Source organism: Lepus europaeus, chromosome 6 (genome assembly GCF_033115175.1).
Source record: "Lepus europaeus isolate LE1 chromosome 6, mLepTim1.pri, whole genome shotgun sequence".
In the NCBI taxonomy this organism is placed as follows: domain Eukaryota; kingdom Metazoa; phylum Chordata; class Mammalia; order Lagomorpha; family Leporidae; genus Lepus; species Lepus europaeus.
The window spans coordinates 54,723,314-54,748,477 of NC_084832.1; the positions used below are offsets into that span (position 1 = coordinate 54,723,314).

General features: G+C 41.4%; 1 protein-coding gene across 1 annotated transcript; it reads left to right on the top strand.

The window, feature by feature from the left end:
* Positions 1–64: 64 nt before the first annotated feature.
* Positions 65–23,719, top strand: WBP4 (WW domain binding protein 4). The gene is made up of 10 exons (XM_062194109.1): positions 65–478; positions 1,563–1,635; positions 3,844–3,906; positions 3,990–4,113; positions 6,264–6,434; positions 8,991–9,037; positions 9,475–9,550; positions 11,848–12,038; positions 14,370–14,560; positions 23,355–23,719. Coding segments are annotated over exons 1-10 (1,146 nt in total). The 5' UTR covers positions 65–476; the 3' UTR covers positions 23,563–23,719.
* Positions 23,720–25,164: the final 1,445 nt, after the last annotated feature.

Consider the following 25,164-nt stretch of genomic DNA (forward strand, 5'->3'; position numbering starts at 1 on the left):
CTCTGGGAACAGCTGTTTGCGTGCGGGGCGGAGGCGAGGCGCGAGCTCCTTGGCCGCGAGCCAGCGAGCCTAGAAGGAGGGTGGAGAGTCTGGGCCTCAGAGGAGGAGCGAGAGAAAGCGGGGTGGCTCGGGGACCTGAGGCTCGAGAGGCCCGTCCTTCGGCTCAGGTCCCGTCGCGCTTTCGCCCCTTCTGGGTGACCTCAACCCCTTTATACAGACCCCACCTCTCCGGAGCCGGGAGTACCGCCCCTGGAGGGGGAGGGGAAGAGCTGGCGACTGGAACGCGGATTGAGTCGTGCGGGCACCCGTAGCTGGGCACCGTGGAACGCCGGTCCCGGGAGAGAAGGGAGGTGTTCCCCGGCCGGGAGGGCAGCTCGGGTGGGCCTCGCGGCGGGCCGGGGCCTGACTCGCCCCCGCCCTGAAGAGCGCGAGCGTGAGTCGGAGCTGGGGCGACGCGCGGAGCGGCGGGCGCAGTCATGTGAGTTGGCTCTCAGGCCCTGAACAACGGGGCGTTGTTTCTCTGGGAGGCCCTGTCTCCCGCGGGGCTCCCCCGCCCCGCCGCCGCCGCCCTCTCCCGCCCTTCGGCCGGGGGCGTGACAGCGCGCTCTTAACTCGCTCGGGACCGGCCCCAGACCTGCGGGGCTGCTCCTCGGGGCGGGGTAGACGTGCCGCCGCCCTGGGGGCGCGCGGCCCGGGCTGTGGGCTGCGAGGCCGCGCGGCGTCCGGGGGTCGCGGCCGCCCTCGGCGGGCACTTGAACCCTGGCTTGTCGTGAAACGTTGCCTCCGCCGCCCCCTGGAAGCGGCCGGCCTTCCTAGCGTCAGCGCTGGCCTTCTTGTCCTCCGCCTCAGGGACCTTGGCTTTTCCAGCTCTCTGGCCCTGAGGCGCGAGAACAAAATGTATTCACTGGCAGTGGCGGAGGAACCAGCCTTCTCCAGGGTAGTTTCTTGCTTAGTCCTTAAGATGGAAACAGCTTGATTTGAGTTTCTGCAGGCCTCCCTTACAGCGACCCCCCAAAAAGAACAGAAAGGTTAAATATTTTTTTTTATTTAATAAATGTGAATTTACAAAGTGCAACTTTTGCATTGTTTTGGCTTCCCCCATCCCATCTCCCACTCCCTCTCCCATCCCACTCTTCATCAAGTTTCATTTTCAATTATCTTTATATACAGAAGATCAACTTAGTATATACTAAGCAAAGATTTCAACCGACTGCTCCCACACAACCGCAAAGCGTACTGTTGGACTACTAGTTTTAGGATAAATATTTTTTTTCCTCCAAGATGTTCCTGTTTACTCATACCGATGATAGTAACAAACCTGGAATTTAAATTTTAAAGCTGTTTTATTATTGAAGGAGTTTTAAATCCAGTGCATGTATTTTCTAGTGTACTGTGAACAGAATTTCAGTTGACTACATCATCTAGATAAATAATAAAACGGGAAATTGTATAACAAGATTCAGTTGCAGGGCTTATATAGGATACTCTAAAGAGACGTAAAGCTTGCAGAATTTGACTTTTTTAAATTTCAAATCGGCTATGACTTGTTTTTCCTTTTGCAGGGCAGACTACTGGAAGTCACAGCCAAAGAAGTTCTGTGATTACTGCAAGTGCTGGATAGCAGACAATAGGCCTGTATGATAATTTCACCCTCAAGAGATTCGAGTAATATTGTATATATGTGAAATGTTGCTTTTGATCAAAGTTTAGAGTTTACAAAGCACTTTCCTATTCATTGTTCTTGATTCCTCAAAATGTCAAAAGATATTAGTTGTCTTATCATCCTGTGTGAAAGTTATGAGCATTCTTTTCATTAACCTAAACTTGATTGTAAAACCAAATTATTTCTGTATGAAGCAGGTAATCTCATCCATGTTTATGAAACACATGATGACGATGTTTATAATATTGTCATATACGAAGAAAAATAAAAGTGGGAAACCTTTAAAACATAAAAACAACATAATGTTAGTTTTTCTTGTATGTTTCCCACTCTAAAAATGTTTGATGCACAACTTAAATTTGAAATCTCAACTGTTGTGAAATTAAAAATAACGTTTCTGTTAAATACATTATTACTGTTACCGTCTAAATCTGAATCTAGATCCAACATTTAAGACAAAGCAAAAGCACATCATTGATTTTTTTTTTCCACCTCATGCTTGTCACAATATTTTATACATACTACATTAAACACTAGGATATCTGTGACATACATATTCATATCCTTATTTGCAGAGTTAGAAACATGAAAGAATAGTAGTCACATCTTTAGCAGTGCTGTATTTCGTAATAGATTTTTATTTATTATTGTTTATGAGATTTGGTGTTGTTGAATGTTGCTGAAGTTCTTAACTATCTTGTTTAACTTAGACCATCCTTGTAAATAAATGTTGTAAATTTTTAAAATCACACACATCGCTGACAGTGTCTTCCTTTGAGGTATCCAGGCAGTAAAATGAATTTTATGATTACCTAGAGCAAATAATCTCTTCCACTGTAGTCTGTCTTTATCCCCTTGAATTGCTAATACTTGTTGATTAAACCTTTAATTAGAAGGAAAGTTTAATTTTGAATGCTCCTTTAGCATTCTTTGTGTGGTATAATCAACTTTGGGAAACCCAATATATGAAAAATAGAAGATGATTATTTGCTTTGGAAAGTTATACTTTAAAGAGGAATTCATAGCACTATTTTAGAACAGCCCAGTTAATGCATCATATAAGTTTTGATTGACAGAACTTATTTTGCAGTGCTTACCAGAAATTTCTTACTGCATGCAACTAGACACTTGTAATTTAGGAAGCACTTCTGATTGTCTAAATAGACAATATTGTTCACTTATCTATCCTTGTCCATCCATCCAATTACCATTACTCTCCCTAGGTTAGCATTCTTTTCATTTTGTTTCAAGCCTTCCATTTTTTTCTGTTTACATGCATAGGTTCTTTAGTCCAGCATGTGTTAAAAGTAACAAACTATACATGCTGTTCTACATCTTGATTTTTAAGAGTTGAATTGTGTTTCATGGAACTCTTTCCATCTTATAGGGAGCTTCTTTGCTCCTATTACAGCACCATATGAGAATGTACCGTAGTTTATTTATCTAGTCCTCTGGAGATGGGCACTTGGATTGTTAGCTCAAACAGTACTGCACTGAATAATCTATATATAACATCATTTTCTACTACACGTACAGGTTTATCTATGGAATAAATTCTCAGAAATGTTGGGTCAGAGGGCCAGTGTATTTGTAATTTTGTGCTTTTGTAAATTTGTAATAGATATCACCAAATTGTCCTCTACAGGAGTTGTACATTTCACACCATTACCACCTTGTGTACAAGTGTTTGTTTATAATTTATGAGGAATTTTTAAATGCTTACTTTTTTCCAGTTCTGAGGAAGAAGGCTCTAAAACCATTGTTTTCTCTGTTTCTAACTTAATATGATGAACTGAAATTCTAGGGACTTACTTGTTTCAGTAGAGGTGTTTCTTAAGATTTTTTTTTCCACTCCACTTTTGGCCTCATGTCTTCTTTGAGTCTTCATTACAATCATATCCACTACATTAGTCATCAAGGGTACCTTGTATTTTTCTCCATTAGTGTGGCCATCATAGTTTATTTTAAGAACCAAAGGAAACATAGTCAAAGGACATGATAACAAATAATGTGATTCAGTTCTCTAGCATCATTTGAGAAAAAGGGCTAGTTTGCATTAACATTAATCACTTTTTATCTCTTCTGCCAAGAATTTTCATTTCTGCATTCTTATATTTCATTCCTATAGTTACTGTATTACTATGAACTTTATTTTTTCATTTTCTTTTTTTATTTCCAAGAGTGTTGAATTTCATGAAAGAGGAAAGAACCATAAGGAAAATGTGGCAAAGAGGATCAGTGAGGTAATTTAGATTTTTCTTTGCCAATTTTTCTATGGAAAATTAGTCCCTTATCTCACTTTCAATTTTGTGTGTATCTTACATAGATTAAACAGAAAAGCCTGGATAAGGCAAAAGAAGAAGAAAAGGCATCAAAAGAGTTTGCTGCGATGGAGGCAGCTGCTCTGAAAGCATACCAGGAGGATTTGAAAAGACTTGGCTTGGAGTCAGGTAAAAAAGCCAACTGTATGTTTTAAAAGTAACATCAGAGATCATGCTAAGTGACCTTTTATTGTTTCCATAAAGTTGTACACTCAGAGTATACTCTCAGTGCTTTGATTATGTGTCATAGCCCTATTTAAAGTATCGGATTTTGCCCACACACTTTTGTGTTACTATCCTCGTTCGCAGCCATCATATTACCTTTCTGGTTATCTAGTCCTCCTAGCTCTTTCCTGCTTGAGTGGTTAATTTCAAAGATACCTTAAGTTTTTTAGGTATTCTAATTATGCGGCTAAAAGACACTATTTGTGAGGAAGTAAATATTGTATTATGATTATAGCTCACTTTTTACCTGTCATCAAAATCATGAATCATGTTTATTTACATGGTTGAATATATAGTGAAGTAAACTTTTGTGGACAAGTAAACTGATTTTATATCTGGAAGGCAGATATTTTGAAGGTCTGAAGATAACAAAGTTCTAGATAAAAGGCATTATTTAACTTGAATGTATCTTGTAATTGAATTTGGACTTTAAAATAGGAACCTTCTATGAACATTTCTTCCATTCTCCTTAATCCGGGCAGTTAGCAGATCTCAGTTGTTGATGTTGCATAGCATTTGCAAAAGTAAAGATGGAGTGGTATTATTATTATCTTAATGAAAGAGGAAGAGAGCTGTACAGATAGAGCAAGCTGCCATCTATTGGTTCACTGCCTAAATGCCTGCAGTGGCATCTGACTGGGGCCAAAGCTGGGATCTGGGAGCTGGGAACTCAATCCAGGTCTCCCCATAGGGGTAACAGGGACCCAGTCACTTGAGTCATCACCACTACCCACCTCCCAGGGTGTGAATTAGCAGGAAGCTAGAGTCTGGAGCAGAGGCAGATAAGGAACCCAGACATTCCGATTTTGGATGTAGGCATCTTAAGCACTAAGCTAAATGCCCTAAAAGCTTTCAGTTAAAGTTTTAGAGCAGAATAGCAGGATAATTGACATTGCCTTTACGAAAAAAGTACAGTTATAGCCAGGCTTTTAAAATAGTATTTTAGACAATGGTAGTCAAAAGGGGGAAAGAAAGATGTTTGGTTCCATGAAGTTGAAGCCATATTAGGGATTCTGCAGTAGGCTGTGTATCTGAACTTAGGCATGTGTTTGTTATCCCTGCATCAGTTCTACCCAGCTCTATGTTTTAACCGTAATTTTAGAATAAGTTTTAATCCTTGGTAGAACTAAGTTCCCCTTATCACCTTTTTTAAAATTTTTCTGTTTATTCTTTCATGCTTATTTTTGCAAATAATAATAATGTATCAGCTTCCCCAAAGAATTTGTCAGGCTTTTGATGGGAATAACATTATTATTATTATTATTTTTTTTTTTTAAGATTTCTTTCTTGGCCGGCGCCGTGGCTTAACAGGCTAATCCTCCGCCTTGCGGAGCTGGCACACCAGGTTCTAGTCCCAGTTGGGGCACTGGATTCTATCCCAGTTGCCCCTCTTCCAGACCAGCTCTCTGCTATGGCCCAGGAAGGCAGTGGAGGATGGCCCAAGTCCTTGGGCCCTGCACCCGCATGGGAGACCAGGAGAAGCACCTGGCTCCTGGCTTCCGATCAGCGAGATGCGCCAGCCGCAGCGGCCATTGGAGAGTGAACCAACGGCAAAAAGGAAGACCTTTCTCTCTGTCTCTCTCTCTCACTGTCCACTCTGTCTGTCAAAAAAAAAAAAAAATCTATATATATATAAAAAAAGATTTCTTTCTTTATTTGAAAGGCAGAGATAGAGGCAGAGGCAGAGAGAGAGAGAGAGAGAGAGAGGTCTTCCAGTCGCTGGTTCACTCCCCAAATGGCTGTAATAGCCAGAGCTGGGCCAATCAGAAGCCAGGAGCCAGGAGCTTCTTTTGGGTCTCCCACGGGTGTGCAGGGACCCAAGCATTTGGGCCATCTTCTACTGCTTTCCCATGCCATAGCAGAGAGCTGGATCAAAACTGGAGCATCTGGGCCTCAAACCAGCACCCATATGGGATGCTGGTGCTCCAGACAACGGCTTTACCTGCTATGCCACAGTGCCTGCCCCCAACATTATTAATGTTTTATGCCAGCAGAAATAATAGTAATAATAAAGTTACCTTTGCTGCTTCACCCTTGTCTCTTTTCTTCTCTAGAAATTTCAGAGCCAAGTGTATCCCCGGTAACGAGCACTGCCGCACCCACCCCTGCATCAAATCAACAGAAAGAAAAAAAGAAGAAGAAGAAGAAAGATTCTTCAAAGGGCAGATGGATAGAAGGTGTAACATCTGACGGCTACCATTACTATTATGATCTTATCACAGGGGGTAAGTCATTGAAGCTTATAAATAGTAGGGAATAATTCTGCTAACAGAATAGAAGTTTATTTTATGTTAAGATTTTTTTTTAAATGTTGCAGCATTTAAACAAAGATGATAACTTTTCATTTTTGTCATAAAAATTATGTGTCCTTTAAAAAGATAGCCTTCTCATAGTGATTCATTATTATGCTGTCAGTCTTAATAATTCATGACAAATAAGTTATAGCTTATTGTCATATATGAACTATATGAAAATAAAACATTAAAGGTTTTTCAAATGTGCTTCACAAATAGTAGAGAATCCTTGAAATTATTATATCCACAGGTCTCCCACCTAGGTGGCAGATGCCCAAGCACTTGGGCTGTCCTCTGCTGCTTTCCTAGGCCATTAGCAGGGAACTGGATCAGCAGTGGAGCAGCCAGGACTGGAACCAGCACCCATATGGGATGCTGGCACTGCAGGCAGCAGCTTAATCTTTTATGCCACGATGATGGCCCCAGTAAATATTTTTTAAAAAATAAAAATGAAAGCAAATGAAAAGCAGGCAAAAAGTTAATAATTGGGAATGTAGGAGAATCAGAGTTAATCATGAAGAAAACTTTGGACTGACAATATTGTAATTATTATAATTAAGATCTTTAGGAATAGTATCATAGTTCAGGCCGGCGCTGTGGTGTAGCAGGTAAAGCCGCCGCCTGCAGTGTTGGCATCCCATATGGGCACCGATTCAAGTCCTGGCTGCTCCCTTCAGATCCGGCCCTCTGCTATGGCCTGGGAAAGCAGAAGAAGATGGCCCAAGTGCTTGGGTCCCTGCACCCGCCTGGGAGACGCGGAGGAAGCTCCTGGCTTCTGGCTTCAGATCGGCACAGCTCCAGCTGTTGCCAATTGGGGAGTAAACCAGCTGATGGAAGACTTCTCTCTGCCTCTCCTTGTCTCTCTGTGTAGCTCTCTTTTTCTTTTTCTTTTTTCTTTTTTTTTTTTTTTTTTTAATTTTTGACAGGCAGAGTGGACAGTGAGAGAGAGACAGAGAGAAAGGTCTTCCTTTTTGCCGTTGGTTCACTCTCCAATGGCCGCCGTGGCTGGCACGCTGCAGCCGGCGCATCTCGCTGATCCGAAGCCAGGAGCCAGGTGCTTCTCCTGGTCTCCCATAGGGTGCAGAACCCAACTCTTGGGCCATCCTCCACTGCACTCCCGGGCCACAGCAGAGAGCTGGCCTGGAAGAGGAGCAACCGGGACAGAATCCGGCACCCCAACCGGGACTAGAACCCGGTGTGCCGGCGCCGCTAGGTGGAGGTTTAGCCTGTTGAGCCACGGCGCCGGCCCTGTGTAGCTCTATTTTTCAAATAAATAAGTAAATCTTTAAAAAAAAGCCAGCGCCGCGGCTCACTAGGCTAATCCTCCGCCTTGCGGCGCCGGCACACCGGGTTCTAGTCCCAGTCGGGGCACCGATCCTGTCCCAGGTGCCCCTCTTCCAGGCCAGCTCTCTGCTGTGGCCAGGGAGTGCAGTGGAGGATGGCCCAAGTCCTTGGGCCCTGCACCCCATGGGAGACCAGGAGAAGCACCTGACTCCTGTCATTGAATCAGCGCGGTGCGCTGGCCGCGGCGGCCATTGGAGGGTGAACCAACGGCAAAGGAAGACCTTTCTCTCTGTCTCTCTCTCTCACTGTCCACTCTGCCTGTCAAAAAAAAAAATAAAAAAAAAAAAGAAATAGTATCAGAGTTTCCACTCAGCCATTAACTGAAGTGCATATTGTAGTTGGTAGTGAAGATCAGTGGTTATATCCTAGGGATTAGAAATCTTCCTCAAATTTATTTAGAAACTATTAATTTATTTTCTCCCCATCTGGGGCTTATTGCTTGCTTTCTTCACCATCTTTGTCTTGGCATTTTTTTTTATTTACTTGAAAGACAAGAGTTACAGAGAGAAGTAGAGATAGAGAGGTCTTCCATCCGATGGTTCACTCCCCCATTGGCCGCAACTGCGCCAATCTGAAGCCAGGAGCCAGGAGCTTCTTCCTGGTTTCCCATGTGGGTGCAGGGACCCAAGGACTTAGACCATCTTCTGCTATCCCAGGCCATGGTAGAGAGCTGGACTGGAAGAGGAGCAGCCGGGACGAGAACCGGCGCCCATATCGGATGCTGGCGCTTCAGGCTAGGGCATTAACCCACTGCGCCACAGTGCCGGCCCCAGCAATATTTGTTTTTAATTCCTCCATACTTCATCTTGTTCCTTTTCTGAGTCATTATCCGTTCCATATCTCACTGTTTCTTGGACAAGAATGTCTAAAAGCTATCCCCTTCCTTCAGAACTCACCAGCTTAAAGTCTGGTGAGCAGCCAGCCTTACTTACCTCTAATAATTCCTTTGGAAGTTCTAGTAACATCTGATACTTAGGGCACTCACATGTATTCTCTGCAGAGTACTGTTGAGGTGTATATTGTTTCTTTGTTATTTTTCAGTTGTGTTTTAAACGATAGAGTATTTTGTACACAATGACTGTCTTTGAAAGTTTCTTTTTTTAATCGAAAAGATTTTACAAATGCAATATATTTTGCTTTAAGCAACTCAGTGGGAGAAACCTGAAGGATTTCAAGGAAACATAAAAAAGGTAACTGAAGCATATTTGTAGGTTTTTTTTTTTTTTTTTTTTTTTTTGCTTTATTTAAATTGATTGGCTTCTGGGATGGTTTGAGAGTTTTTTTAAACAAAGCTACTTCCAAATAATCGTCTTCCCTGCCAACTTTGTCCCTTTCTTTCTGTAATCCTTTCATTAGAAGGCAGGGTGGAGGTGGAAAGGTGATATCTATCCAAAAACTCCCATTCGCATGTCCTTGTTCATGTGGAAAGAATTTTTCCTGGCTTTCAGAGGTGAGAAATTCTCTCCTTGAAACCTGGTGCATGATTAGAAGAAACCAAGCTTCCTAGCCATATCATCACCCCTAATTCCCAGGTGTCAAGTAGAAAGGGAAGGGTAGCTGACTCTGCTTAGTTACTCAGTTATGCTTGTTATCTTCAGTTTGTGCTGGGTTTTTTTCTTCTCATTAGACAGGAGGGAAGACCATTTGGGTAGAAGGTTTAAGTGAAGATGGTTATAACTATTATTATAATACAGAAACAGGAGGTAAGTATTACCTTTGGTTATCTTAACTATCTAAAATTTTAGCTGAAACTGATTAGCTTACTAATGAATCATCTGAACATCGAAATTTCAGTATATGATTAACAGTTCTGTAGCAAACATGTATTAGTTTTCATAGTTTACATACATTAGTACAGTGGAAAAGCAAACAGATTTCTATAAGAAATTATGCTACACATTAATGTTATTTACAGTTGGTGTTGTTTCCACAAATTAACAAATCATTTAACTTTAATCATTTTGACTTTAACATTACTGGTTTTTATCATGATTATTTTAGTGATTATTTCCTTGGAAGGTGTCTTACAATCACCTAGTTCAACTTGACTTTTCCTTTTTGAGAAAAAACCTGCAGGGCATAGCAGGTAAAGCTATTTCAAGTCCTGGCCATTCTACTTCCGATCCAGCTCTCTGCTGTGGCCTGGGAAAGCAGTAGAAGATGGCCCAAGTTCTTGGGCCCCTGTACCCCTGTGGGAGACTTGCAAGAAGCTCCTGGATTCAGATGGGCCCACCTCCGTCCGTTGCAGCCATTTGAAGAGTGAACCAGCAGATGGAAGGCCTCTCTGTAACTTTGCCTTTCAAATAAATAACTCTTTAAAAAAAAAAAAAAGGAGCCTGTAGCTGTTAGCGGTGGCTGAAATTATCAAATTTGAATTTTACTAATTTAATATTTCACTTAGAAAAATCTTTATAAAGTGTGTGTAATTAATGATTACCTAAAGTGTACAAGTTAATATTTTATGTAATTTCATAAAACCGGTTTCTGCTATAGGTAAATTTACCAGAATGGCTATATAATAATGTAACTTTGGGAGAGGCTTTTTTTTTTTTTTTTTTTTAATGTTTTTCATTCTATTTGAAAGGCAGAGGGAAAGAGAGATTTTTTTTTATCCACTGATCACTTCCCAGATGCCAGCATTAGCTGGTGCTGTGTCAGGTTGAAGCCAAGAGCCCAGAACTCAATTCTGTCTCCCATAAGGGTGGCAGGGGTCCAAGTATCTGGGCCATTACCTGCTGCCTCCCAGTGTACACATGAGCAGGAAGCTGGAATCCAAAGCAGAACTGGGACTCAAATCTAGGCACCATGGCAGGGGATGCAGGTATCCCAAGTAGCATTTTATCTGCTGCATCTAGTTCCTGCCTGCATTAAATCTCTTAGGAGGAGAAGGCTCTTTTAACCTCCAAGTTGATACCTAGCCTGCCCAATTACAGTGTTTCTATCCTAGTAAAGTTAAAATTTTGAATATTTTAGAGATAAATAGCATAGTGTTATATAATACAGCTTTGTAGTTAGAAAAATCTAAGCTCAATACACAACTTCTCCCTTTTCCGGTGCATGATCATGAACTAATAACTGAGCCTAATAGGTGTTCAGCCAAAAAGAGATCATGTGTATTCTCTCTGGGGTCATGAGGGTCAGGTATCTTTATAAAGCTCCCAGAACAGTACCTAGCACATAGTGGGTGCTTTAAAAATTATTTCTTGAATACTGTTTCATTATTTATGGGAAAGTTTTACTATTTATGTGAAATAGAGACATGGAAAGGTCATGTTTTTCATTTATGTTAGAACATATCCTATATATTAATAAAGGGCTATACATACTGATTTTCCCTGAATAGTTTCAGTTTATAACTGGGCCAGTGTAATTATTAGTAGTAACAGCTTTCACTGTTAAAACTGTTCTAGTTAGACAGTAAATTATATAGCCTATCTCCCTTTTATTAAACTAAAAATAAAGAATAACTGAAAGATAATTAGATATGTGGTTATTTTCCTAAAAGCATAATGAACCACTAGATGGCAGTACAGTTCAATCAGTTGGTGTGGGTTTTTTTTTTTTTTTAACTGTAAAAACGACGAATTGTACTCATTCAGATTTTCACAATCTAATTTTATTTTGTGAAAATTCCAGTAAATCTTTTTTGTAAGTAAATTTCAGGAACTATCAAGTATGTTCACTCTCGTTATATTTCCTGAAATTGGTGTCAAGCTGATGTAGCGCCAAGTTCTTAGATCTCTTTCTACTGGAGTTGTAATTTATACATATGATAAACCTAGGTTGTGGGAAATAAGTTTCTGAAAGATTTAAGAAGCAAGAGGATTGGGAATTTTGTTGTGTCTTCTTGATTAGATGGTAATGTGAAGTAGATTCAGTATTGTCAATTTTAAGAGATAGGAAGTGTTATATTGGAATGGTTTTTTAATAGTTTTGGTGACTATACAACATGACTTTTTTTTTTAACTTTACAACATGACTATTAAATTGTATTGAGCAGAATCTAAATGGGAGAAACCTGATGATTTCATTCCACACACTGGCAATGTGCTTTCTGATAAAGTCAATGAAAAGTCATTTAGTGCCCTAGAAGAATCAAAATCATCAGATTCACATAGTGGTTCTGAAGGGGAACAGGAAGCAAAAGAAGAAGTCTCTACAGAAAGACCAAAGCTAAAAATAAAGTTTAAGGTAAGCACTTGACTTATTTATTCTTCACAAAAGTTTGTTTATAAAAAGATCTGCAAACCTCTTCAGACATCTGGTATGAGACAGAAATACAGCCAAGACATACACAATAATTTCCTTATATCTACAGTTTCACTCTGCAACTTCAGTTACCTGCAGTCAACCACAGTCCTAAAATATTAAATAGAAAATTCCAGAAGTATATAATTTGTTTTAAATTGTGTGTCATTATGGATAATGTGATGGAAACTCTTTTTACAGCATATCATTATAATTGTTCTATTTTAATATTAGTTGTTAATCTCTTATTGTGCCTAGTTTATAAATTAAACTTTTCTGTAAGTATGTATCTGTGAGTAAACATTTGAGTTCAGTACTATCTGCAGTTTCAAGCATCTGTTGGGAGTCTTAAAATGTTAACTCCCTAGGATAAAGGGGGACTATTGTATTTTGGCAACTGCATAAACAGTTGTACCACTTACTTATATACATTTGGGCGCAAGATGCTGAGTTTATATTGGACCTCAGTTTGAGAGGCCTTTGTAACATTTAAAGAGCTGTCTGAGGCCGGCGCCGTGGCTCAATAGGCTAATCCTCCGCCTTGCGGCACTGGCACACCGGGTTCTAGTCCCGGTCGAGGCACCGATCCTGTCCCGGTTGCCCCTCTTCCAGGCCAGCTCTCTGCTGTGGCCAGGGAGTGCAGTGGAGGATGGCCCAAGTGCTTGGGCCCTGCACCCCATGGGAGACCAGGAGAAGCACCTGGCTCCTGCCATCAGATCAGCGCGGTGCGCCGGCCGCAGCACGCCTACCGCGGCGGCCATTGGAGGGTGAACCAACAGCAAAAAGGAAGACCTTTCTCTCTGTCTCTCTCTCACTGTCCAGTCTGCCTGTCAAAAAAAAAAAAAAAAAAAAAAAAAAAAAAAAAAGAGCTGTCTGAACAGGCCAGTCTGCATGTCTAGGCTAGAAATAGTAATTTAAGTATCATCAGCTTACTGATAAAAGTTTAAATTTTGAAAAGGTGATATAACTTTGGAAAATGACTTTGAAAAGACCTGAGAAACATTAAACACCTAAGTGTAGCAGAGAAAGAAGCACTCACAAGGCAGAATGAGGAAGAATGGTTAGAAAACTATGCAGAGAGGGACGGATGTTGGGGCACAGTGGGTTAAGCTGCAGCCTGCAACATCTGCATCCCATGTCGAAGTGCTCAGAGAGCCTGAGTGCCAGCTGCTCTGCTTCTGTTCCAGCTCCCTGCTGATGCACCTGGAAAGCCAATGGAAGATTACCCAAGTACTTGGGCACCTGCACATAGTACCTAGCACATAGTGGGTGCTTGAAAAATTATTTCTTGAATGCTGTTTCATTATTTGTGGGATATCTAGATGGGGTTTGGGCTCCTGACTTTGGCCTGGCCCATCCCTAGCAGTTGTGGCCATTTGAGGAGTGAACCAGACAAAGGAGGATCTCTCACTCTCCCTCTGTCACTCTGCCTTTCAAATAAATAAATAAATCTTTTTTAAAAAAAAAAGTATGCAGAGAGAAGAATCTAATGTCCTAGAAGCCAAATGAATGGAGAGCATCAAGGATTAATTAGGTATAGAAAAGGAAAAAACAAATTAAGTCCATTGGATTTGGCACTTCGGAATTCCTTGATGCCCTAGTAGAAGTTTCTGTACAGTTTTCAGTGGTAGAACTGAGATGAAAGGGATAATAGGATGGTGGTTTGATACTGACTTAATCATGAGAGATTTTGCTGGTAGTCATTGAGAAGAACTTCAGAGGAGATAGGAAATACTAACAAAAAAGAAACAGGTTGATTTTGAACAAGAAATAAACTCACATAAGAAGATAAATGTTTTGTTTTCTATAAGAAGGTGTGATTATAAATGAGTTGGTATGATGGAAGAAATTAAAAGACTCATACATTTTAGCCTCAGTTTTTGTATTCAGAATTAAATCAAAATTATTATCTAAGAATGGGTCGCTCTAACATGGCATTAATTTCAGAGGATACAGTAAAAAGGGTGGTCACTATTGGATCTCTAAGGTAAGAAAGCAGAAAACAGGGAAGAATAAAAACAGCCTATTGATAAGTCCTTAATTGTAGAACTCACGACATTCATGAGATCAGTTACATAACTGAGCATTAAACATTTTACACAACAATAAACTAGTCAAGCATTAAAGTTCATCTGTCAGTTTATTGTGTTAGGTGCAAATTAAATTATTGAGTTCATATATTATTTATAAATCTATAAGAAGACTTTTTAAAAACCTAAAGAAATTTTGGGGTTTTTTTCCTGCTAATTTTTCTTTACATCTTTTATATCTCAGGAAAAAATTAAAAAGACTTTTACATCTCAGGAAAAAAATAAAAAGAATGAAGGAACTAAATCAGAAACACAGAAAGAAAAAAACATACCAAAACAAAATTCATCAGTTCCAAATGAAGAAAAACCCAAAGTACATAAAAAATCAAATCCTTACGGAGAATGGAAAGAAATTAAAGAAGAAGTCAAGTCTAAGTAAGTACCTAAATTTTAATCCCATCATTATTACAAGTATTTGACATCCCAGCATTTCTGTAAATTTCAAAGATGTTGTGTTCATTAAAAGTATAGCTCATTTCTTTACTTTTTACTATTATTTTTGATTAATGTATAATGTACATATTTATGAGGTGCAATTTTTTTTAAAGATCTGTTTATGGGGCCAGCACTGTGGCGCAGTGGGTTAACGCCCTGGCCTGAAGCGCCGGCATCCCATATGGGCACCAGTTCTAGTCCCGGCTGCTCCTCTTCCGATCCAGCTCTCTGCTATGGCCTGGGAAAGCAGTAGAGGATGGCCCAAGTCCTTGGGCCCCTGCACCCACGTGGGAGACCTGGAGGAAGCTCCTGCTTCCTGGCTTCGGATCGGCGCAGCTCTGGCCGTTACGGCCATCTGGGGAGTGAACCAGCGGATGGAAGACCTCTCTCTGTAACTCTGCCTTTCAAATAAACAGAATAAATCTTTAAAAAAAAAAAAAAAAATCTGTTTATTTATTTGAGGGGCAGAGTTACAGGCAGAGAGGGAGAGCAGAAAAAGAGCTTCCCTCCGCTGGTATACTCACCAAATGGCCACAACAGCCAGATTAGGGCCAATCTGAAGCCAGGAGCTTCTTCCGAGTCTCCCATGTGGATGCAGGGATCCAAGCACTTTGGCCGTCTTGTACTGCTTTCCCAGACCATTACCAGGGAGTGAATGGATCAGGAAATGGAGCATCCAGGCCTCAAACTGGCATCCTGTTGGGGATGCTGGCGCTGCAGGTGGGGACATAATCTACTGCGCCGTGGCACTGGCTCCTGGTGCAGTGTTTGAATTCATAGAAACATGGGGTCTTCAAAAAGCTCATAAAATGCAAATTATTTAAAAACTAGGTATGGGGCCGGCGCCGCGGTTCACTTAGCTAATCCTCCACCTGCGGCGCCAGCACCCCAGGTTCTAGTCCCGGTTGGGGCACCGGGTACTAGTCCCGGTTGCTCCTCTTCCAGTCCAGCTCTCTGCTGTGGCCCAGGAGGGCAGCGGAGGATGGACCAAGTCCTTGGGTCCCCAGACCCACATGGGAGACCAAGAGGAAGCACCTGGCTCCTGGCTTCAGATCAGCGCAGCGCCAGCCGTAGCGGCCATTTGGGGAGTGAACCAACAGGAGGAAGACCTTTCTCTCTGTCTCTCTCTCACTGTCTATAACTCTGTCAAATTTAAAAAAAAAAAAAAAACTAGGTATGAATTTTAAAACTTTTACACCCAAACTTACCTTTTAGTTCTATTTTACCATGAATCTTTTGAAGTACCCTCAAATACTGTGTAGTGATCAAATCTGGCTATTTAGCATACCCATTGCTTTAAATATTTGTCATTTCTGGGGAAAACATTCAAAAGCCTCTCTTCTAGCTATTTTAAAATACATAATGCATTATTGACTAGGTTATGCTAATATATGATAGAACATCAGAACTTAATTTCCTAACTATAATGTTGTACCAGCTGATGAACCTCTACGTATCTCCCCTTTTCCTTGCCCCAGCCTCTGGTAACCTTTTTTCAACTAGTTTCAACCGTTAATGATCAACTTTTTTAGATTCTACATGTGAGTGAGATTGTGTGGTACTTGTCTTTCTATGCCTGGCTTATTTCTCTTAATTCTAAAGGTCCTCCTTGTCACAAATGACAGGATTTTATCATTCAACAGTACAGTATTCTGTTGTGTGTTTATGCCACATTTTCATATCTATTTTTTTAAAGATTTATTTATTTGAAAGAGTTACAGAGAGAGGTAGAGACAGAGAGAGAGGTCTTCCATCTGCTGGCCCACTCCCCATATGGCCGCAAAGGCCGGAGCTGCACCGATCCGAAGCCAGGAAGCAGGAGCTTCCTCCAGGTCTCCCACGTGGGTGCATGGGCCCAAGGACTTGGGCCATCCTCTACTGCTTTTCCAGGCCATAGCAGAGAGCTGGATTGGAAGAGGAGCCAGCGGCTCAGGCCAGTGCTTTAACCTGGTGCACCACAGCGTCGGCCCTCCACATTTTCATATTTTAACTAGCAACAGATCTGGGAGTGTAGAGGTCTCTATGACATATTGATTTCATTTCCTTCAAATATACCAATAGTAGGGTTGCTGAATTATATAGTTCTATTTTTAATTATTTGAAGAACTTCTGTACTATTTTCCTCATTTCTTTCATTTCTGGAGTGTTTTTTATTTTTCCTAAACAGTTTTAAATGTAAGAGAATGGTTACTTTTTAAAGTTAGTTAATCATTGTTTTAATTCATACCAAAAAATGACATTTCTGTTGATCACTTTCACACATTAATTCATACAATATGCACTCACCATCACATTGCCATAGAAGCAGATACTTACAAATCCAATAAATGTTGTAAGATGCTTTAAATGTATCATGGGGGCAGGCATTTGGCTCAATAGTTAAGATGCCATTTGGAATGCTTGCATCCCATATTGCTTGCATTCCATATTGGAGTGTCTAGGTTTGAGTCCCAGCTTCATGTACAATAACTGCTTCCTGATAATATGAATTCTGGGAAGCAGAAGGCTGCCTCCAGTACTTGGGCCCCTGTCACCTATGTGGAGACCCAGATGGACTTCCATGTTCCTCACATAGCCCCTGCTATTGTAGACATTTGAAGCATGAACCAGCAGGTAGAAGATTTCTCTCTCTCTCTTTTTGTCCCTCTCTGCCTTTCAAATAAATAAAAATAAATTTAAATAAATAAATATATCATTAGATATATGAAAGGTAAGAAAAAAGCTTTCGCTTTGTTACTTTCTTAAAAGTAGACACTGAACTTCACTAAACTTTTTAAACCAATATTCAAAAATAAATTCAGATTATTAGTTGATCATGGTAAAGATGTTACATGTTTTATATAGTACCTTATGTTTTTTTGTTTGTTTTTTGACAGGCAGAGTTAGACAGTGAGAGAGAGAGAGAGAAAGGTCTTCCTTTTTCCATCGGTTCACCCCCCAAAATGGCCTCTGTGGCCGGCGCACTGTGCCGATCCGAAGCCAGAAGCCAGGTGCTTTCTCCTGGTCTCCCATGTGGGTCTGGGGACCCAAGGACTTGGGCCATCCTCCACTGTCTTCCCAGGCCACAGCAAAGCGCTGGACTGGAAGAGGAGCAACCAGGACAGAATCCGGCACCCCAACCAGGACTAGAACCGGGGGTGCCAGTGCCACAGGCGAAGAACTAGCCAAGTGAGCCGCGGCGCCAGCCAACACCTTATTTGGTTTTTTTTGTTGTTTTTTTTTATTTTTTTGACAGGCAGAGTGGATAGTGAGAGAGAGAGACAGAGAGAAAGGTCTTCCTTTTTGCCGTTGGTTCACCCTCCAGTAGCCGCTGCGGCCGGTGCACCACGCTGATCCGAAGCCAGGAGCCAGGTGCTTCTGGTCTCCCATGCGGGTGCAGGGCCCAAGGACTTGGGCCATCCTCCACTGCACTCCTGGGCCACAGCAGAGAGCTGGCCTGGAAGAGGGGCAACCAGGACAGAATCCGGCGCCCCAACCGGGACTAGAACCCGGTGTGCCGGCGCTGCAAGGCAGAGGATTAGCCTGTTAAGCCACGGCGCCGGCCCACCTTATTTGTTTTAATCAGTTATTTTCTTGGGAACGTGTATCTATGTAAGGAAGATATTGCTCCCAGTTTCACATTTTAATGTTTCTTAAATGCGTAAAGGAATCTTCAGGTAAAAAACAAAGTAAGTAAAGCAGTTATTCTCCAAAACATTAATGCTCTCACATAACAATGTAAGGTGACTTCTCTCTGTTTAGGTATTAGTGAAATGATCTATTGTTAAGACTGTACTTTATGAAAAATTCATATTTTTTCACAAGTTGGAGCATAAAAGCTATGGATAGCTCTATGTACTATTATTAGAATTGATTCCCTACGTGTGACATAACATAGCTTAGGACTGCTATGAAAATGTTATAAAATGTTCCGGTTTTACTTACAGAAGTTTTTTAAAAATTTTATTTATATTTATTTGAAAGGCAGAGGTAGAGAGAGAGAGAGAAGGGGAGACAGAGGTCTTCCATCTGCTGTTTCACTTCCCAAATGGCTACAGGGGCTGGGGTTGAGGCTGGGCCAGGCTGAAGCCAGGTCTCCCATGTGGGTGCTGAGGCCCAAGCACTTGGGCCATCTTTCACTGCTTTCTCAAGCACATTAGCATGGAGCTGGATCAGAAGTGGATCAGCCAAGACTCGAACTGGCACCCATATGGGATGCCCACATCTTAGGCAGCAGCTTTATAGGTGCTATGCCACAACACTGTACCCCCTCCCCAGGTTTTTTTTTATTGTTTTGTGTTTTTTTTTTTTAGATTTATGTTATTTATTTGAAAGGCAGAGTGACAGAGGTTGAGACTGGGATTGGGAGCCCCTTCCAGCCTCTGGTTTACTCTCCAAATAGCCACAATGGCCCCGACTGGTCCAGGCTGAAGCTGGAAGCCAGGAACTCCATTTGGGTTTCCCACATGGGTAGCAGGAACCCAAGCACTTGGGCCATCTCCTGCTGCCTGCCCAGGCACACCAGCAGAATGCTGGATTGGTCGTGGAGGAGCCAGGACTTGAACAGGCTTACCATTGTGGGATGCTGGTATCACAGGGGAGGGCTTAACCTACAGTACCGTGAGACTAGGTTGGTATATTTCTTAATGAAATACTAGGAAATATATAACCACAGAATGTCAGATATCATTACAAACATATTGATTGTATATTGAGGTTACAAAAATAAACTGCCCCCTAAATCAGCCCTGAAGTGATTTTTTTTTTTTTAAGATTTATTTTCATTTGAAAGACTGAGTTAGTGGGAGAGACAGAGAAAAGGAGAGAGATCTTTCATCCATTAGTTGAATCCCCAAATGGCCACAACAACTGGGGCTGGACCAAGCCAAAGCCAGCCTCCCACATGGGTCTCCCACATGTATAAGAGGGGCCCAGACACTTGGGCCATCTTCTGCTGCCTTCCCAGGCACATTAGCAACCAGCTGGGTCAGAAGCAGAGCAGACACAAGTCAAACTGGCACTCATATGGGATACCAGCATTTTAGGTAGTGACTTAACCTGCTATGTCACGGCACTGACCTCTAAGTGATTTCTTAAATGACTTAAGATAGGAAGATGAGGCCGGCGCCACGGCTCACTGGGCTAATCCTCCGCCTTGCAGCGCTGGCACACCGGGTTCTAGTCCCGGTCGGGGCACCGATCCTGTCCCGGTTGCCCCTCTTCCAGGCCAGCTCTCTGCTGTGGCCAGGGAGTGCAGTGGAGGATGGCCCAAGTCCTTGGGCCCTGCACCCCATGGGAGACCAGGAGAAGCACCTGGCTCCTGCCATCGGATCAGCGCGGTGCCTGTGGCGGCCATTGGAGGGTGAACCAACGGCAAAAAGGAAGACCTTTCTCTCTGTCTCTCTCTCTCACTATCCATTCTGCCTGTCAAAAAAAAAAAAAAAAAAAAAAAAAAGATAGGCAGATGATTGTTCTATGCCAACATCTTCTACACTTCAAAGATGAGGTTTCTTAAACTTATCAATAGTAATTTGTTATAGTTTAATGAATGTACTGTAAAGTCATTCCTGTTCAATTTTAACCTGATCAGCCAGTTTAATATGTAATATTATGTCTAACTTCATAAGTAGATTAGCCTAATTTCTTACTAGAGCCTCCTCACTTAAAAATAAGCATTACTTTTTTTTAAGATTTATTTATTTGTAAGACAGAGTTACAGAGAGGCAGAGGCAGAGAGAGGGGGAGAGAGAGGTCTTCTGTCCACTAGTTCACTCCCCAGTTGGCCACAACGGCCAGAGCTGCGCCCATCTGCAGCCAGGAGCTTCTTCTGGGTCTCCCACGTGGGTGCAGGGGCCCAAGGACTTGGACCATCTTCCACTGCTTTCCCAGGCCATAGCAGAGAGCTGGATCAGAAGCGGAGCAGCTGGGACACGAACCGGCACCCATAGGGATGCTGGCACTGCAGATGGCGGCTTTACCTGCTATGCCACAGCACCAGCCCCTAAAAAATAAGCATTACTTAGTAAATTCTTGAAAATTAAGATAAATTTATAAACATTTTCCTTGATTTATATTTCTTTTTCTTGTTTTTTTTTTTTTTTTGACAGGCAGAGTGGATAGAGAGAGAGACTGAGAGGAAGGAGGAAGGTCTTCCTTTTTGCTATTGGTTCACCCTCCAATGGCCACTGCGGCCAGTGCATCTCGCTGATCCGAAGCCAGGAGCCAGGTGCTTCTCCTGGTCTCCCATGCGGGTGCAGGGCCCAAGCACTTGGGCCATCCTCCACTGCCTTCCCGGGCCATAGCAGAGAGCTGGCCTGGAAGAGGGGCAACCGGGATAGAATCCGGCACCCCAACCGGGACTAGAACCCGGTGTGCCGACGCCACAAGGCGGAGGATTAGCCTGTTAAGCCACAGCGCCGGCCTTGATTTATATTTCATCATTCAGATGTACTTGATTATACTCAGCCATCCCTTTTTTATTGGATATTTACATTTATTTCTTAACAAACTTTATTATATGGATATGTTTCTCTGTGTACATTTCTGACTATTTCTGCAAATAAAATGCCTGTCTAAAGGCTATGAGCATTTTTAAATCTTGATGCACAGAGCCCAGTGATTTTGCATCTGCAGTATCTGAAAGTCCCCATACTGTTGGACTCCCCCAGTGTTAATTATTGAGCTTTTGATTATTTCCTAATTTGGCAGAAAATCCTTGGGCCCCTGCACCCGCATGGGAGACCTGGAAGAAGCTCCTGGCTTTGGATTGGCACAGCTCCGGCTGTTGCAGCCAATTGGGGAGTGAACCAGCAGATGAAAGACCTCTCTCTTTCTCCCTCTCCCTCTCCCTCTCCCTCTCCCTCTCCCTCTCCCTCTCCCTCTCCCTCCTTCCCTCCCTCCCTCTCTCTCTCTCTCTGCCTCTCTTCTCTCTGTGTAACTCTGACTTTCAAATAAATAAATCTTTAAAAAAAAAATGAAAAAGAAAAACTCAGGACTGCAGGGACCGGCTCTGTGGCATAGCAGGTTAAAGCCCCAGCTTGCAGCACCAGCATCTCATACGGGTGCCATATCATATGATGCACCTGGAAAAGCAGCAGAGGATGGCCCAAGTCCTTGAACCCTTGCACTCATGTGGGAGACCTGGAGGAGTCTCCTGATTCTTGGCTTCTGATTGGCTCAGCTCTGGCTGTTGCAGCCATTTGGATAGAGAACCAGTGGATGTAAGACCTCTCTCTGTGTCTCTACCTCTCTCTCTAACTCTGTCTTTCAATTAAATAAAATTTTTTAAAAACTCAGGACTACAAAGAGAGGAAAAGTATTACCCAAAGGAAAAAAATACCAGTGGGAGTTCTAGGGCTAGAAGGGGAATGAGGGCTGGTTGTAGCAAAGTGGATTAAACCTCCTCCTGCAATGCTGGCACCCCATATGGGAACTGATTTGAGTACCTGCTACTCCACTTCCAATACAGTTCCCTGCTAATACATCTAGGAAAGGAGCAGAAGATGGCCGGAGTGCTTGGGCCTCTGCCACCCACATAGGAGACCTCAGTGGAGTTCAAAGCTCCTGGCTTCAACCTGGCATAGCTGCGGTCATTCAGGGAGTTAATCAGTGGATGGAAAATCTGTGTCAGTGTGTGTGTGTGTATGTGTGTGTGTATGTGTGTGTGTATAACTCTGCCTTTCAAATAAATCTTAAGAAAGGAAGGGAATGGAACATTAGAACCAAAATTAAAAAGAGAATATTTCTGCTCTAAGTACCTACTGCAGTATCTGTCACATAGTTAGACATTCTGTATACCTATTAGTATCATAGTAAAACTTTTGTAAATTTATGCTTTCCAGAAGTTTTGGTGAAATCTCACTTTTGTCTTTTTAATGACATTTTCCAGTGGATTTGTTTCTCATGAACCAATGCTTGAATTTGTCTTTTTTTAATTACTTTTTAAAATTACTTTCATTTTTTGAGTTTGTTTCTTATTTCTACTTTTATTTTTGTAATTTTCTTCTAACTTTTCTTAAAGTTCTCTGTTTTTGTTTTTCTCCAGATAAATACTTATAATATTAACAGAATGTGAGAAAGGGATCTATTTCATTATCCTTGTACTGCTTATCATATATGAGTGTTAAGCACACGCATTTTCTTTTTTTTTTTTTTTAAGATTTTATTCATTTATTTGAGAGGTAGAGTTACACACAGTGAAAGGGAGACAGAGAGAGAAAGGTCTTCCTTCCATTATTTCACTCCCCAAATGTCCGCAACGGCTGGAGCTGCACTGATCTGAAGCCAGGAGCCAGGATTTTCTTATGGATCTCCCATGTGGGTGCAGGGACCCAAGCACTTGGGCCATCCTCCTCTGCCTTCCCAGGCCACAGCAGAGAACTGGATTGGAAGAGGAGCAGCCGGGACTAGAACCGATGCCCACTTGGGATGCAGACACTGCAGGTGGAGGGTTAACCCACTGTGCCACGGCGCCGGCCCCAAGCACAAGCATTTTCAAAGATGATGCATCATCTTTTGTGCCACAGAAATAGGAGTAGATGACACTTTTCATGACGTGTCCACTTCAGTAATTCCTTATTATGTTAAATAATGTATAAAATCAGCATTTCAGGATAGTTTTGTGCTCCAAAATAACCAACTTCTAACTTCACTATTATTATCATTAGAAAGGTGAATTTTGGGCTTTGGTGGGTTCATAGGTTATATGAAAACATAATCTGTCAAATAATGGTTTCATTTTCACTTTCTCTTCCAGTGAAGAGGTAGATTTGGAACTTCCAAACACTGAAAATGAGTATATATCAACTTCAGAAGGTGATGGTGGGGAATCAAAAGTGGTATTTAAAGAAAAAACCGTCACTTCTCTTGGAGTTGTGGCGGATGGTGTGGCCCCCGTTTTCAAAAAGAGAAGAATTGAAAATGGAAAATCTAGAAATTTAAGGCAACGAGGTGACGATCAATAATTGTAAAAGAACTTCTTGCATACACTTTTTGGACAGAATGGAGACAATACATCTTAGAGATTCTCTGTATGTGTTTCTGACTATTTTGATGCTAAAAATTTAGATTTATTCTAAATGTATTTTATGTGAATTAAAATAAATCTTTTTTTAAGAGAAACTTATCTTTGTTCCTAAAATGGAGCCTTGCATTGTAATACAGTGTATTATGTTCAGTGTCTAAAAATTGATAATTATATCATAATTTAAGATGCTATGTATCTGTTATTTAAAACATGGAAGCAAGGCTTTATTTCATTCTTACTCATATGCACATATTTACCTTTCTTTGAAAATGTGTTACTTTGCATACTAATATTAACTATTATCCAAGAAACAAGAATCAGACCACAGAAAAGAAAATTCACAGACAGTGACTGATTCTGAGGATCCTGTCAGAAGACTAATGTGGAAAGTATTTGCATATCATCTTACCTTACTCAGTTTAAGGTAAAAGGCCAGTAAGTAGGAGCAGCCCAGGTACTCCAAATCAATTCTTAATATTTGGTGAAATCTGCACCAAAAGTAGGAATGAGAATTAGTCCCAGTTCAGTTAAAAACAATAAATGTTGCTTAAGCATTTTTGCTTTGGGCCAACCATTATCCTAGAAACCTGGAGCTATAAAGATTAAAGAAACATGTCCCTCTTCTTCAAGGTATGTGTCCTAGAAAATACTTTTTAAGGTTTACTTAAAACTATATAGATTAAAAACTTGAACTAAAATAGGTTTCTAGCTTCATAAGTTTTTAGAGTTCACTTAGATTAGGAATTTTTCCATTTTCTGGTTAAATTTCTTTAAAAATGGACTTATTTAATCCATTTGCAAGTTCTTAAAATTATATTTTTCATAAATTGCACAGTATTTAACTTTTGGTAGTAAATATTTGTCTTTGTAAGATACTAGTGTACATGTAAGAAAATGGTAGCTTATTAAAAACTTCATAAAGAGTAAGTTCTGTTTTTCTTCTTTCTAATACTAATCACAGTCAACTTAGTTTAGCATTGGTAAGATAGTATTTAGAGAGTTGTCTTTGTATTTATTCAGTCTGTTTATCTGAGTATTTCATGAATGTTGAAGTCTAAACTTTCTCCTCTATCATGAAGAAGTATCTCACAATATATTTTTAAAGATTTATTTACTTGAAAGGTAGACTGACAGATCTTCTGTCAGCTGGTTCACTCTCCAAATGGCTGCAGGAGCCAGGGTTCATCCAGGCTGAAGCCAGAAGCCCAGAATTCTGTCTGGGCCTTCCACATGAGTGGCAGGGGCTCAAGCACATTAGTAGGGAGCTGATCTGGAATGAGGCACGGGCACTCTTATATGTGTCCCCAGTGTTGCAAGTGGTGACTTAACCCACTGTACCACAGTGCTGGTCCCTGAAATAGCTTTTTTTTTGCTTTTTTTTTAGATTTATTTATTTATTTGAGAGGCAGAGAGAGAGAGAAGTCTTCCTTCTGCTGTTTCACTTCCCAAATGGCCATAACATCCAGAGCTGAGCCAATCCAAAGCCAGGAGCCAGGAGCTTCTTTGGGGTATCCTATGTGGTAAGGGGCACAAGGACTTG